Source organism: Rana temporaria, chromosome 4 (genome assembly GCF_905171775.1).
Source record: "Rana temporaria chromosome 4, aRanTem1.1, whole genome shotgun sequence".
Classification (NCBI taxonomy): Eukaryota; Metazoa; Chordata; class Amphibia; order Anura; family Ranidae; genus Rana; species Rana temporaria.
The window spans coordinates 352,899,122-352,915,409 of NC_053492.1; the positions used below are offsets into that span (position 1 = coordinate 352,899,122).

The window sequence follows — 16,288 nt, forward strand, 5'->3', positions numbered from 1 at the left end:
ATGTGTTCCCGGCCGGACTGACAGGAAGTGAGCACCCAGTGTACACTTCCTGTCAGTCCGGCCGGGAACAGGAAACTGAATCTCCTGTACCGTGCGCGGTACCTGGTCGGACTAACAGGACTCCAGGAGGCAGAAAGAGGAGCTCGGCCACACTACAGCCTGGGAAGGGGATGTTGGGGGCCCCAGGCCAGCTTGGGGCCCCAAGCAATTGTTTGTTTTGCCTGTCCTGTAGCGACGGGCCTGGGTAGGTGGGTATAGGTAGGTGAAGGTAGGCTAGTAAGATACTCACTTTTTGTCTGAATGAGTCTCTTTAAAGTGGTTGTAAAACCTCCTGTGTCACTTTTACCTATAGGTAAGACTAGAATAAGGCTTACCTATAGGTAGTGGAAATGTCTACTAAGCATGCGCTGTGAAGAAATGGACCTCTGTGCCGTTTCTTCACTCGTATGTGCCGTGACTCATTTTGCGGCTCCAGACAGTCACAGAGCCGGAGTCCGCGGCCCCGGAAGGAAGAGGGCAGAAGATGAATGCTTTTACCAGCTGGGACAGCGTTGGCTTTGATTGCAGGTAAGTGCCACATAATGGGCTAGTATGCAATGCGTACTAGCCCATTATGCTTTTACTTTGCAGGCAACAACAGAGGAAGTAAAACCCATCAGGATTTACTTCCTCTTTAAAGGTGTTGTAAAGGTAAAAAAACATCTCACAGCACCGCCCCCAGCCCCCGTTTTACTTACCTCACCCCTCGAAAGTCCCGGGCACGTTCTCGTCATCCTGTTCGGTTCTCAGCCTGGCCGTTGATTGGCTAGGCTGGGCGGATTGATAGCAGCGCAGCCATTGGCTGGCGCTGCTGTCAATCACAGCAGATGACGCGGCGCACCGGGGGGCGGGGCCAAGTGATACAGTTGGCGGCTATGGCCACCGCTGTATCACGGGAACGTGGTCGCAAAAGCTTTCCACCATGCGAGGGAGCTCGCATGAACATGGAAAGCTTTTGCAAGGAGGAGCAGAGACAGCCGCCGAGGGACCCCAAAAGACACGGATCGGGGCCACTCTGCGCAAAACGAACTGCACAGCGGAGGTAAGTATAATATGTTTGTTATTTTTAAACAAAAAAGATCTTTCCTTTAGTGTCCCTTTAAGGGCTTATGTACACAGCTGCAGGCATCACCCCAGTACCGTTTTTTTAGAGAGGATGTATGTTCTCAGTTAAGAGGAGCACAGATCGGTCTCCTCCTCTTGTTAATCCCCTCCCCCCACAGTAAGAATCACACCCAGGGAACATATTTAACCCCTTCCCCGCCCCCTAGTGTTAACCCCTCCCCTGCCAGTCACATTTACACAGCAACCAGTGCAGTTTTATAGCACTAATCGCTGTATAAATGTGAATGGTCCCAAAAACGTGTCAATAGTGTCTTATATGTCCGCCGCAATGTCAAGGTCACAATAAAAATCGCAGATCGCCGCCATTACTAGTAAAAAAAATAAAATGGCATAAATATATCCCCTATTTTGCACAAACCAATCAATATACGCCTATTGCGATTTTTTTACCAAAAATATGTAGAAGAATACGTATCGGTCTAAACTGAGGGTTTTTTTTTTTAAATTGTAATATTTATTAAATCAAAAAAGTAGTTTTTTTTTTTAAATTGTCGCTTCTTTTGTTAATAGTGCAAAAAATAGAAACCGCAGAGGTGATCAAATACCACCAAAGTAAAGCTCTATTTGTGGGGGAAAAAACATTAAAGATTTAATTTGGGTACAGTGTTGCATGGCCGCGCAATTGTCATTCAAAGTGCAACAGCGCTGAAAACTAAAAATTGGTCTGGACAGGAAGGGGGTGAAAAATGCCCTGTATTGAAGTGGTTAAGTTAGTGATGTCTACATTCGGGGACTCAAAGTCCCTCTTGTGGGACCAAAATAATGCTTAGTAATGAGTAATCCCTTGTGGACTGTGATTGCCAGAAGTGGGCTTTTCTACTTAGGGGACCTACTCCCAGAGATTATGCTTTATGGTGGTCTCGACCTCGAAATCATGGATTTATTGACACACATTATGACTCAGGGGGTGATTGTGTGGAGACCACCCCTCAGTGTTTATAAGGTTCTAGTAATTTCTATACCCATGTTATAGCACAAAACATATTATTCCTGCTCTTTTATGTTGGTGACTAAGGCCTAGATTTACGTAGGGCGGCTTTACGTTGTGCCGGCGTAGCGTATCTTATTTACGCTGCGCCGCCACTACTTAGAGAGGCAAGTGCTGTATTCACAAAGCACTTGCGTCCTAAGTTACGTTGGCGTAGCGTAAATTGGCCGGCGTAAGCACGTGTAATTCAAAGTAGGCAGGTCGTGGGCGTGTTGTATTTAAATTAAGCGTGACCCCATGTAGATGCATGGCCGAACGAACAAACGAACGGCGCATGCGCGCGCATGCTCAGTATCACGTCGTATTTACGCCCAAAGATACGCCGGCTCAATGCCTGTGACGTGAACGTAACCTACGCACAGCCCCATTCACGTACGACTTACGTAAACGACGTAAAAAGATACGCTTGTTCCGACGTCCATACCTTGCATGGGCTGCGCCACCTAGAGACCTGCTTTATCTTTACGCCGGTGTATGTCTTGCGTAAACGGCGTAACTAATTGCGACGGGCGCACTTACGTTCGTGAATCGGCGTATCTTGCTCATTTACATATTCAACGCAGAGATCAACGGAAGCGCCACCTAGCGGCCAGCGTAAATATGCACCCCAAGATACGACGCGTAAGAGACTTACGCCGCTCGTATATTGGCCAAATCTATGCGTGACTGATTCTATGAATCAGGCGCATAGATACGATGGCGGCCATTCGGACTTACGACGGCGTATCTGGAGATACGCCGTCGTAAGTCTTTGAGAATCTGGGCCTAAATGTTCACCTGTGAGATAAGAGAAGACATCAGTCAATTGCCAAGAGATTCTGTAACCTTGTTTTCCCCTACTCGTGTACCATCTCTTATTGTCTATACTGAGCATGCAAGGATTGTTTGCTGCTCTGTACAATGTTTGTAATGCTTTTATTCTTTTAAAAACTTTCAATAAAAACGATTGAAACAGAAATGTGCACAGAAGCTAAATGCTGGGATGCGTAAAAGACAATGGGGTTTTCTCTTATATTTGGGAAGTGAAGGTCACATTTGTTGGCTATTCTGAATGCATATTTTTTTTTTTTGGGGGGGGGGGGGATAAGGGTGCATGAAATGCACATGTACAGTATATTGTTAAATGTGATTGTAGAAAAAATACTACCGTAAAAGTAAAAAAGTCACAATTCATGCTGTACAAAGGGTACCACCATGCACACGTTACATAGTGCTAATAGGCAAAGTGCAGGCTTTGACCATGACAAGGAAATGGGGGGTCAAATGATAAAAATACAAACGCAAATATTGTAGCTCTATTTGCTCTGATGTAGGGGTATGTAGCCTGAACATGGTGAAGGGACACTTGACAAAAAAAATAAAAAATCACACTAGGAGAAAAAGTTAAAATATACTATCCTTACATCTGGACTTACGCTTAAAATAGTAGTAAACTCAACCACACAACTTGCACCTACAGGTAAGCCTAGATTAGGCTTACCTGTAGGTGCAAGAAATATCTCCTAAACACGGTTTAGAAGATATTTACAATAATGACAATTGCTGATGTCTACAAGGCATGCGCGCCGTAGACAGCGGCACAGGCACACTGAGTGTGCCATTTTTCTGAATGGCATAACTTGGGTTAATGCCGTATTTCCGCGCATGCGCGTGGACCTGCCTCTCCCGCGCGCATGTGCGGGAGTGACGTCACTGCCGCTCCGGCCAATCACAGCGCTGGAGCGGCAAAAACAGGAAGAAGATGCAAGGGGACATGGTGGCGGAGGGGAACGAGAAGGACTTTGGGGGCTTCAATCTCAGGTAAGTGCCACATAATGAGCTAGTATGCTATGCATACTAGCTCATTATGCCTTTCTCTTGCAGGTTTATTTTTTTCGGGCGGGGGGGTTACTTCCTTTTTAATGCACCTAGATTAAGTTTTTTGCAATAAAGGGCAGAAAAGCAGTATTATTTCCAAACCTGCTCTTTTTTTGTAAATTAGGCTACACATGCCAATGAATTTATTCCTAAAAATATTAAACGTTTATAAACACTTAATTTCAATTCATATAGCCAAGTCGGGAAAGAAAATGTGCTACTTAATGTGGCTGTTTTCACTGGAATATACTGTATTTCATGGAACATTGCTGGGATTAAGTGAGACAAACATTATACCTAACTTAATAACATAACTTGTTAAAGGTTAGGAAACTCATCTGGCTTGTCAGTTTCTATTATTGTATTCATGCAGTTGGAGAGGAAAAAAAAGAAGTCTCAGGGAAAATATGTAATTTTTTTTATACAATTTAAAGCCCAATTCTTTGTAAGAACATCCCCTTTTTCCAGTTGTCAAGCTCCCAACTCAGGACCCGTTTACGGATAAATTTACGGATACATGTTTTTTTACAGCTGTCTTTATTCCAGTCAAATTATGTGCTGGGGCAGTTCCACAGGGCAGGGTAATATTTAATATTTAGGTGGAACAAAACTGCACCTAGTGACACAGCATCTCAAATATTCAAATTGTATAATATCCAGTTACATTAGTATGTATGTTACTGTTATTATAAACTCATTTGTTCAAGGAGGTTGTTCTTAGAGCTCAAATAAAGTTTTACAATCCATGTCTGGCATGTCTGTTGTGGGGGCTACCCTGTGAAACAGTACCTCAAAAAATGCTTTTTGTCTGGCTGTCGTGCTGAACCACTTGCTTCAATATACTGCCCTGAACAGGTATACTGGTTAGGACTTCTGACTTTACTATAAGGCTTCATTTCCACTGGCGTTTTTACAGCCACTTTTCTGAGCGTTTTTTAACAGCTTAAAAACGCCTGTCCATGTTATTCTATGGCATCATGCCCACATAGGCGTTTTTGAGCTGCAAATGGCATAGGTGTTTTTGAGCTGTAAAAAAAACGCAGGACTAGGGCGTTCTGAAGCTCCAGAGTAGAGCTGTAAAAACGGCAGATGTTAGAAAACGCTAAAAAATGCGTGAAAACGCTCAAAAACTTGCAAAACCGCTCAAAAACGCGACCACAGCATTTTTAAAGCTGCAGCTCACAAAAAATTATATATTTTTTTTTTACAAAATAAACATGGACAGGCGTTTTTAAGCTGTAAAAAAGGCTAACAACAGTGGCTGTAAAAACGCCAGTGGAAATGAAGCCTTATGAGATGCATAGTTTTTTGGGTCACCGATTCATAATCTATGAATGCTAGTTGGCCAAATTAATAGCAAAAGTCTATAGTCTATAACCAATTGCCGACCAGCCACCGTCATTATACAGCGGCAGGTCGGCACGACCCACGTGAGTCGTCGTAATTGTGCGTTGGCTCCTTTAAGCAGGATAGCAGGCGCATGCCCGCTGTATTGCAGGGGTGCTGATGACCGCCGACCACGCGCGATCGTGGGCACAAGAGACAGAACAGGGACGTGTGTGTGTAAACACACACATCCCCGTTCAGTGAGGGGAGAAGAGGCAGATCGTGAGTTCCTACTAGCTAGGAACCACGATCTGTAAAAAGTGTCAAAAAGTGTCAAAGTGTTTACATCAAAAGTGCGTTTAGAACAGCAATAATAAATTAGAATCACTTGCAGGACTGAGCGATAGCGATTTGTGGGGAAATTTGGCATCAAACAATACAAATAATGACAGCGACAATTCTGCAACTGAGCAAATTTCAGTGTTTTTGATTTGATTACATTATTGAATAATTTTTATTATTATTTTATTAATATTTGTTATAATTATTTATAGTTATTTATTATATTATACTAACTCTTCATTACACTCTTTATTACAATATAATAATGGTGGGTCAAAAGCCAATAATGCAAACTAAAGAGTGGAAAAAAAAAAAGATTTTTAGTTGTACCATGGGAATACTTAATTGTGGTTGTACTCCCACAGATTTCTATCTATTTGTAAGCTTGCATGACAGGGTAGGAAAAAGCAAAACTTAAGTAACCAACTGTCATTTTTTTACCCAGATAGACACACAGCAGTACTTTAGTTACACTAGTTTAATATGCACTTAGACATATATAATATGGTATGAGTTGTAGGATATGGGGGGTTTGAGTGTAATTGATAGCAAAAGTAGACCAGGTACACCAATGGGATAGACTGGCACATGTGTACCCTTCCCTCTCTGTGTGTAATTAAACTATTGGCTAGTGTCGGGAGTATTTTATAGTCTCAACTGCAAAGTGCAATGGTCCTTCTTTCGGGCACGGTGACACAGGCGATTATCATGTTCCTCACAGGTCCCAAATATTTTAACAGCCATGAATGATGATAAAAAATAAAAAACATAAACTGCAATACTCCATCAAAACCCAATACAGGCTGAAGCAGCTAGACTAGTGTTCTGGTATAAAAACACAACTAACAACATGTAAAAAAAGTCAACGCTACAGCTTAAGTGACTAAATATGCAAATGAAAAATATCCTAGGAGGCCCCTCCCTCTCTGCAATCTTCTGGGACACCTCACAGGTCCCAGAGAATTGCCTGTCCACTCGGAGAGCGCAGGGCGACCAGCGCATTCTCGCAGTGCGTGCCCGGCAGTGAAGACGCAAGCTGTCATTTTTGGTTGCCCACAGTTTGAATAGAGGCACCACAGTGAGGAGCGGGGCTCTGTGCGGCCGCATCGCTGGACCGTTGGACAGGTGAGTGTCTGTTTATTAAAAGTCAGCAGCTCCACTTGTTGTAGCTGCTAACTTTTAATAAACAAAAAAAGCCTGAAACTCTGCTTTAATATAAGCTTACCAGATGACCTTGACCCTCTATAATTGAGTGGTCAAAGTATGCTTATATAAATCACTGGCTGCTCTGCTCCAATGTGATCTTCCAGATGTCCACAGGTATGCGCTCTCGTTTAGGCTTAGCACATTAAAAGACAAAAGAAGCTCGACATAGTGTGAAACCATTTCACTTTATTCCTAAAATCATACACTCACATAGTTACCATTAACATTACACCATGACTGATTATAATGTAATGATGTCATCATGAGGAGCAGAAGTAAGACTTGGATGGTTTCGGGATGGAACTACATTGGTGGATCACCAGTCTTTATGTCCAGAAGAGATGCCATGGAAGGTCATGGAGCAGGTGAGGGGAATATAGAACCTTCTAACCTTTGTAAATGGGTGATGGATTGAGGGGGAACCAGTTTTCCCAGGGATGGGCTTCAACTACTGTTACTGTAAAGAACCCCTTGTAAAACTGAAGGCAACTGATGTCCCTTTGTCCAGCCAACTCTTTGTTCTGATCTTGAGTGTATTTAATCATATTAAAGGGGTTGTAAAGGTAAATGTTTTTTCATCTTAATGCATCCTATGCTGTTTTACTTACCTGAGCCCTCAAAAAAGTCCCACGCCCGCCCCCCGTCATCCTCTTAGTTTCTGAGCCGTTAATTGGCTACACTGGATGGATTGAAAGCGGCGCAGCCATAGGCTTGTGCTGCTGTCAATCACATCCAATGACGCGGCAAGCGGGGGGCGGGGCCGAGTGATACAGTGAGTGGCAATAGCCGCCGGCTGTATCACGGGAGCGTGCCCGCAGGAACTCAACACCATGCGAGCTCACTCGCATGAAGGTGTTGAGTTCTTGCGTGGAGGAGCTGAGACAGCCGCCGAGGGACCCCAGAAGACCAGGTTTGGGGACACTCTGTGCAAAACGAGCTGCACAGTGGAGGTAAGTATAACATGTTTGTTATTAAAAAAAAAACTTTACAACCCCTTTAACCCTCCTAGCGGTATTCCCGAGTCTGACTCGGGGTGAGATTTTCCTACCAAAAGTGGTAACCCCGACTCGGGCTTGCCTCGCTGCAGCAGCAGACAAAGTTACTTACCTTGTCCCTGGATCCAGCGATGCCACCGCGCTGTGTGAGCGAGCGGGACCTTGCTCGATTCACACAGCGTCCTCCTGTGCCGCTGATCTCCGTTCCCTGCGACATTACGACGCACGGGAGTGGAGAACGGCGCCAAATTCAAAAACGGAAACAAACACATTACATACAGTATACTGTAATCTTTTAGATTACAGTACTGTATGTAAAAAATACACATCCCCTTGTCCCTAGTGGTCTGCCCAGTGCCCTACATGTACTTTTATATAATAAAAACTGTTATTTCTCCCTGCAAACTGTAGATTGTCCATAGCAACCAAAAGTGTATTTTTATGTCAAAAATGGTTTTAGAGCAGCTAGAAAACAGTGATAATAAATTATAATCACTTGCAGAATTGTGCGATAGCGATTTGTGGGGAAATTCGTCATAAAAAAAATAAAAGTAATGACAGCGACAATTCGGCAACTGAGCAAATTTCAGTGATTTTGAGTTGATTACATTATTGAATAATTTTTATTATAATTATATTATTACTTGTTATAATTATTTATAATTATTTATTATATTATAATTTATAATTTTGTTTTAAAAAAAATGTCATACCCGGGATGCCTACTACTCTTGTTTGGTCAGATTTAAGTGAGTTTGAGTTATTCCTAAAAATTACAGACCTACAATATAAAACGCCAAATTTCCTTGCAAATAATGGTACCGCTTTCAGCATCTTTTTTCTGAAAGAATCATACCGCCACAGGGAGGTTAACTAAGTTGTTAAGACTTCTTTCTTTCAAAGTTGAAAAACGTACCCAGTTTTTCAAGACGTTTAAGCTCAGTTCACACTGCTGCGACTCCCAAAATGTTTGACTTGCTTGTGACTTTTGTGAATTATTATTGCTGTATATGTCACTCAAGTCACACCAAAGTTGCAGAAAAGTAGTGCAGGAACCTTTTTTTTTATTTATTTTTTGCTGCGACTCAAGTCACATTGATTATGACAGCACCCATTGAAATGAATATGTTTTGATTTGTCGCGTTATAAGTCACAGCAATGTGAACCGAGGCTTACTTTCCGTGAGATTTTCAGTCCCCCTTATTAATTTAGCTGCCCGTCTTTGAATACTCCCCAAACCCGTTAAGTCCTTTTTACAATGTTGCCCACAACTGGACCTCCAATTCTAGCTGTGTCCTTACCTCTTATTCATGTTCACCCACGTCATGTACAGTTGATCGCTAGTCTCCTTTACTTTTCTGGTGTCATCAGAGCTGTAATCACGTAGTACTTTGTTGGTAAGTTCATTAAATGTGTCCATAGCTATCTCACCCTTGTGCAGTTCTTGCATTAAAGCCTGAAAAATAAAATATAATTTGGTGCTATAAGTGGGAAGAAGAATGGTCATAGTTGTAGTAAATAAAAATAAACTAGATAAATAACTCCCCAGGTACATTTTCTATTTGAAACTGACACAGCAAAATATGTTTACTATTCGCTACTATTACTCACACTGCCACATAGCAGAACTTAGTCATCTATTTATTTACAAAAATTTACTGAATTCATTTTCACAGAAAGTAAATAAATAAGAACATAGTTATCAACGGAGTGTCAATAAATAAGAAAGGCTTTATATACCAACTTCAAAATTCCTAATTTTAAAACATTCTGCAGCTACTGGCAAAAGAAAATATTTTATGAAGAGTGCTACACAAAACTCAGCTATGACCCCTAACTTCTCTAATTGTATCCTTATCCGTCTGTTAAATTATATAACATTAAACATGTTTTGTTATATTGTGAGCTTAAAGTACAGTAGTTGTAAACCTTTACATATGCCCAGTGAAGTGACTGGCCTCAGGTTATACATAGATATGAAACAAAGCCTCCTACGTAAGTTTTACCTGTTTATCTGCAGTCTTCTCTACATTTATTCAAAGTCAATAATTCATAAAACGTGCCTAAGCTTCCAGAAAACAGAGAGCAGAGAGCTGAAATTACACACTGTGTAGCTCAGTGAGGAGAGCTCTAAGGCCCCGTACACACGACCGAACATGTCCGATGAAACTGGTCTGCGGACATGTGTACGGCCTAGCGGACAGGTTTCCAGCGGACAAAAGTTTCTTAGCATGCTAAGAAACTTGTCCGCTGGAAACCTGTCCGTCGGAAATGTCCGCTGGTTAGTACGTCTAACCAGCGGACCGAAATCCCGCGAATGTGTCGAATTGATTCGACGCATGCGTGGAAGCATTGAACTTCCGTGTTTGAGAACGTCGGTGTCTTCTACGTCACGGCGTTCTCTGTCTGCAGGGATTTTGGTCTGATGGTGTGTACACACATCAGACCAAAAGCTCCCAGGAGACATGTCCGATGAAAACGGTCCGCGGACCGTTTTCATCGGACATGTCTCCTCGTGTGTACAAGGCCTGAGAGCTGATTGGAGGGAAGGGACACGCCCCCCTCCACACAGGAATAGAGCTGAGGCTGTCAATCAAGGATTGTGTGCTAAAGCTCCCTCCTCTGTCACCTTTTTTCTCTTGGTGTCAGGAAAACTTGTTAGACGTGATCCATGCTGATTGCAGGCCACAGAAGCAGCAGCCAGAAATAACATTTAGTGCTCTGGATTGAGACAAGTACACACTATAGAAGGATATGCTTTGTTCATATTTCACGTCGGAGATTTACAACCACTTTAAAGCTTTATGTGCTCTCTGTAGACTGCAGAACACTGCCCACCTATGTTATAGAGATGAGGAGATAGTGAGGTATTCAGTAGCCCACTGTTTTGTCTACCTATGCACGTTCTAGTATTTTATACTGCAGTCTGCAATATATAGACTACATTTAAAACACAGTAAGAACAATTACTTTACCTGCCTTTACTTAAATGTTCTCTATTTATAAAAGCTAATCAGCAAAAGTGACAATGGGCAGTGATAGGGGATGCTAACAATGGTTGGCAAATATCTACAGATTATTTTATTTATTATTACGATCATTATTTTTTTTAAAATATGTTGTTACAGCTTTTCAAGCACCTGTAATGGTTTTGTTTTTCCTAACCCCTCTCACTACTACTGTACAACTTGGTTGGGAATATAAGGATATGCCAAATAAAAGCAATAATGGATATACTAAAAACGGGGTTGGGTGCTCTGGGGCAGGGGGGCGCACTGCGGGCCCCCCCACCTCAGAGCACCCTGTCCCCATGTCGATGAGGACAGGACCTCTTCCCGACAACCCTTGCCATTGGTTGTCGGGGTCTGCGGGCGGGGGCTTATCGGAATCTGGGAGTCCCCTTTAATAAGGGGGCCCCCAGATACCGGCCCCCCACCCTAAGTGAATGGATATGGGGTACATCGTACCCCTACCCATTCACCTGGAGGCAAAAAGTAAAAGTTAGTAAACACACAACACAAGGGTTTTTAAAATAATTTATTATTCTTCTCCGGATGCCCCCCCTGTCTTCGTTATTAGCTCAATTACCAGGGGGGGGCTTCTTCTTCCGCTCTCCGGGGGTCTTCTTCCACTCTCCGGGGGGGGTTTCTTCTTCCGCTCTCCGGGGGGGGCTTCTCCGGACTCCGGGGGGCTTCTTCCATCTTCTCCCCTCTTCCGCTGTTGACTCGGCGAACCCCGGTTCTTCTGCAGCTCTCCGGTGCCTTCTTCTTCAGCGCTGGCTGCCTGCTATGTTTGTGTGTTAGCTCAATTTCAAACAGGCAGCCGGCGCGGTCTTCTGTGGCGTCAGGGTCTTCTGGTCTTCTCCCCTCTTCCGATGTTGACTCGTCGCCTGTTGTCGCTGTAATGATGGAAGCGCGCCTTGCATCACATTTATATAGGCATCACCGTCCCATCATGCTCCGGCAGGTACCCACGTGGTGGGTGCACGTGGGTAGGCACCCACCACGTGGGTACCTACCGGAGCATGATGGGACGGTGATGCCTATATAAATGTGATGCAAGGCGCGCTTCCATCATTACAGCGACAACAGGCGACGAGTAAACATCGGAAGAGGGGAGAAGACCAGAAGACCCTGACGTCACAGAAGACCGCGCCGGCTGCCTGTTTGAAATTGAGCTAACACACAAACATAGCAGGCAGCCAGCGCTGAAGAAGAAGGCACCGGAGAGCTGCAGAAGAACCGGGGTTCGCCGAGTCAACAGCGGAAGAGGGGAGAAGATGGAAGAAGCCCCCCGGAGTCCGGAGAAGCCCCCCCCGGAGAGCGGAAGAAGAAACCCCCCCCGGAGAGTGGAAGAAGACCCCCGGAGAGCGGAAGAAGAAGCCCCCCCTGGTAATTGAGCTAATAACGAAGACAGGGGGGGCATCCGGAGCAGAATAATAAATTATTTTAAAAAGCCTTGTGTTGTGTGTTTACTAAATTTAACTTTTTGCCTCCAGGTGAATGGATAGGGGTACGATGTACCCCATATCCATTCACTTAGGGTGGGGGGCCGGTATCTGGGGGCCCCCTTATTAAAGGGGACTCCCAGATTCCGATAAGCCCCCGCCCGCAGACCCCGACAACCAATGGCAAGGGTTGTCGGGAAGAGGTCCTGTCCTCATCGACATGGGGACAGGGTGCTCTGGGGTGGGGGGGCCCGCAGTGCGCCCCCCTGCCCCAGAGCACCCAACCCCCCCATGTTGAGGGCATGCGGCCTGGCACGGCTCAGGAGGGGGGGGGACGCTCGCTCGTCCCCACTCCCATTCCTGACCGGCCGGGTAGCGTGCTTTGGATACGGGTCTGGTATGGATTGTAGGGGGACCCCCTACGTCAATTTTTCGGCGTGGGGGGGTCTCCTTACAACCCATACCAGACCTAAGGGCCTGGTATGCTCCTGGGGGGGAACCCATGCCGGTTTTGAATTTAAAAATTGCCGTGGAGTTCTCCCTCAGGAATGCATACCAAATGCCGTCGCTGGAATGGGCCTTTACAAGGTTTGGCTAACTTTCCACATTATAAAACCAGCCCTAGTTTTGCGCCGGCAAATTCGGAACTTAGGCAGAAATCACAGTGCTGAAATGCTTTGAAAATCTGCTTAAGTCCTCATTTGCATACGCAAAGCTGCATTTCAATGAGAAATGCCCCCAGTGGCGGATGCGGTACTGCATCCTAAAATCTGACCGTGTAAGTGTCTTACACATGTCAGATTATTATTCCATGTATTAAGATCAGAATACGAAATTGATTGAAATGGTGGTCCTTTAATCTTGCTTCTCTGCAATACCCTTCAAACAGCTACTTTTTGAAGCCTTTGCTTTTTAATTGTATCAATCGATAGGACTTTCAAGGCATTTTAGAATCTGATTGGGAGAAACTTCATTAGACAAGTTTGAATTAGATTGGGAGAAACCTCTATATGCAGTTTGCATGTTATTGGGAAACACTTCTATAGACAGTTTGCACCTGATTGGGTGAAACTTCTATAGGCATTTTGGAATCTGATTGGTAGAAACCTCTACAGGCAGTTTGAATCTCATTGGGTGAAAATTCTATAGGCATGTTTGAATATCATTGGGTGAAACGTCTATAGGCATGTTTGAATATCATTGGGTGAAACTTCTATAGGCATGTTTGAATCTCATTGGGTGAAACTTCTATAAGCATGTTTGAATCTCATTGGGTGAAAATTCTATAGGCATGTTTGAATCTCATTGGGTGAAACGTCTATAGGCATGTTTGAATATCATTGGGTGAAACGTCTATAGGCATGTTTGAATATCATTGGGTGAAACGTCTATAGGCATGTTTGAATATCATTGGGTGAAACTTCTATAGGCATGTTTGAATCTCATTGGGTGAAACTTCTATAAGCATGTTTGAATCTCATTGGGTGAAACTTCTATAGGCATGTTTGAATCTCAGTGTGTGAAAATTATATAGGCATGTTTGAATCTCATTGGGTGAAACTGCTATAGGCATGTTTGAATCTCATTGGGTGAAACTTCTTATAGGCATGTTTGAATCTCATTGGGTGAAACTGCTATAGGCATGTTTGAATCTCATTGGGTGAAACGTTTATAGGCATGTTTGAATCTCATTGGGTGAAACGTCTATAGGCATGTTTGAATCTCATTGGGTGAAACGTCTATAGGCATGTTTGAATCTCATTGGGTGAAACTGCTATAGGCATGTTTGAATCTCATTTTAGTGAAACTTCTTATAGACATGTTTGAATCTCATTGGGTGAAACTTCTATAGGCATGTTTGAATCTCATTGGGTGAAACTTTTATAAGCATGTTTGAATCTCATTGGGTGAAACTGCTATAGGCATGTTTGAATCTCATTGGGTGAAACTTATGTGGCACTATGTTTTTATATGAGGTCATCGGTATAGAAAAGGCAGAAAATACCCTGCAATGGGTGTATTGGGAAATGTAATATCCTGCATCACAGACAGGAAACTCCAGATAATAGACAAAAGGGAGTGCAGTGCAGTACAGCAATGCCTGGATGGACAACTAAAAAACTAAGCAGGCAGATTGTGCTCCCTGTATGCATCCCAAAATTAAAATTTTTGTTTTGACTAGAGGTTACTTCTAAATGGGGTATTTAATAAACAAGAAACTGCTGTCAATAAATTACAGTGGGAGTAAACTCCCTTTGTCGTTTTGTACCTACAGGTAAGCGTAAAATAAAGCTTACCTGTAGGTAAAGTAAATATCTCCTAAACGCGCACCATCATTGGCGTATGTGCACTGGAACACATATTACCCACTTAAGTACCCCTTCACGCCGATATACGTTGGCAGAATGGCCCAGTCCGAAGCTCCGTGACCAAAAGACCCACAGACCCGATCGCCGCTGGAGTCCCGCGATCGGTCCCCGGAGCTGAAGAACGAGGAGAGCTGTGTGTAAACACAGCATACCTGTTCTTCACTGTGGCGCTGTCATTGATCATGTGTTCTCTATGATCTACGATCAATGATGTCACACGTCCAGCCTCACCCCCCTACAGTTAGAAACACATATGAGGTCACACCTAACCCCTTCAGCGCCCCCTAGTGGTTAACTCCCAAACTGCAATTGTCATTTTCACAGTAAACAATGCATTTTTATAGCATTTTTTGCTGTGAAAATTACAATTGTCCCAAAATACAATAAAACTATCCCCTATTTTGTAAACACTATAAATTTTGCGCAAACCAATCGATAAACGCTTATTGCGTTTTTTTTTACCAAAAATAGGTAGAAGAATACGTATCGGCCTAAACTGAGGAAAAAAATGTTTTTTTATACATTTTTGGGGGATATTTATTATAGCAAAAAGGAAAAAAAATATAGATTTTTTTTTCAAAATTGTCGCTCTATTTTTGTTTATAGCGCAACAAATAAAAACCGCAGAGGTGATCAAATACCACCAAAAGAAAGCTCTATTTGTGGGAAAAAAAGGACGCCAATTTTGTTTGGGAGCCACTTCGCACGACAATCTAATGTTAAAAATTGTTTTTCGGGTGAACTCCCGTTTTACAGGGAATATTTTTATTGTGTTTTCAACAAGGTAAAAATACACCAAAAAAGCATTCGTGCGATTGTATTTTCCACAGACAAAGCCTCTGACTTTTGTCTGATGCCTCGTACACACGACCGAGGAACTCGTCGTAAATGAAACATCGTTTTCCTCGACGAGTTCCTTGTTAGGCTTGTCGAGAATCTTGACAAGCTTTATTTGCCTACACACTCTCAAGACAAAATCTCGTCGTTCTCAAACGCGGTGACGTAAAACACGTACGACGGCACTATAAAGGGGAAGATTGATTCCACTGGCGCCACCCTTCTGAGCATGAGGGGGTTTCTAAGCATACACACGAACGCGTTTCTCGTCGAAAACCAGCCCGACGAGGAACACGACGAGGAAATTGAGACTCCCGAAGAGGAAAAAGAGAACTTGTTCTCTTTTTTTCTCATCGAGTTCCTCGACAGTTTTCTCGATGAAAAACATACACACGGCCGTTTTCCCCAGCAAAAAAGCTCTGCCACCAAGTTTCTTGATGGATTCTGTCGAGGAAAACGGTCGTGTGTACGAGGCCTCAAGGGCGTTGGCCAAAAACTTGTCTTGCATACAAACGACAAACAATTGTCGGGCCAAAAAACTTGAAAGTAGTTACGTACTATGTCGTTTTTCAGCTCATTAGCGCCACCCTTTGGGCACCTTCTGCTAATGATGTGTTTGGTGAGCATTGATTCCGAGCATGCGTGTTTGTACCTTGGACTTTTGTCCGACGAAATTGTGTACACAGGCTCGGAAAATCCAACAACAGACCGCTGTTCGCGGAAAGTTCGCGGTAAACCTGCTGCACTGCTACCTAGA

At 43.5% G+C, this 16,288-nt stretch overlaps 1 protein-coding gene across 8 annotated transcripts in view; it reads right to left on the bottom strand.

Moving 5' to 3' along the window:
• Positions 1-16,288, bottom strand: part of UTRN (utrophin) — a 910,930-nt gene that overhangs the window by 484,568 nt on the left and 410,074 nt on the right. For all 8 annotated transcript variants that reach the window (XM_040350827.1, XM_040350824.1, XM_040350828.1 and 5 more), the window contains one exon: positions 9,180-9,334. In XM_040350827.1, the coding sequence (XP_040206761.1) occupies positions 9,180-9,334 (155 nt within the window). The remainder of the gene's footprint in view (positions 1-9,179; positions 9,335-16,288) is intronic.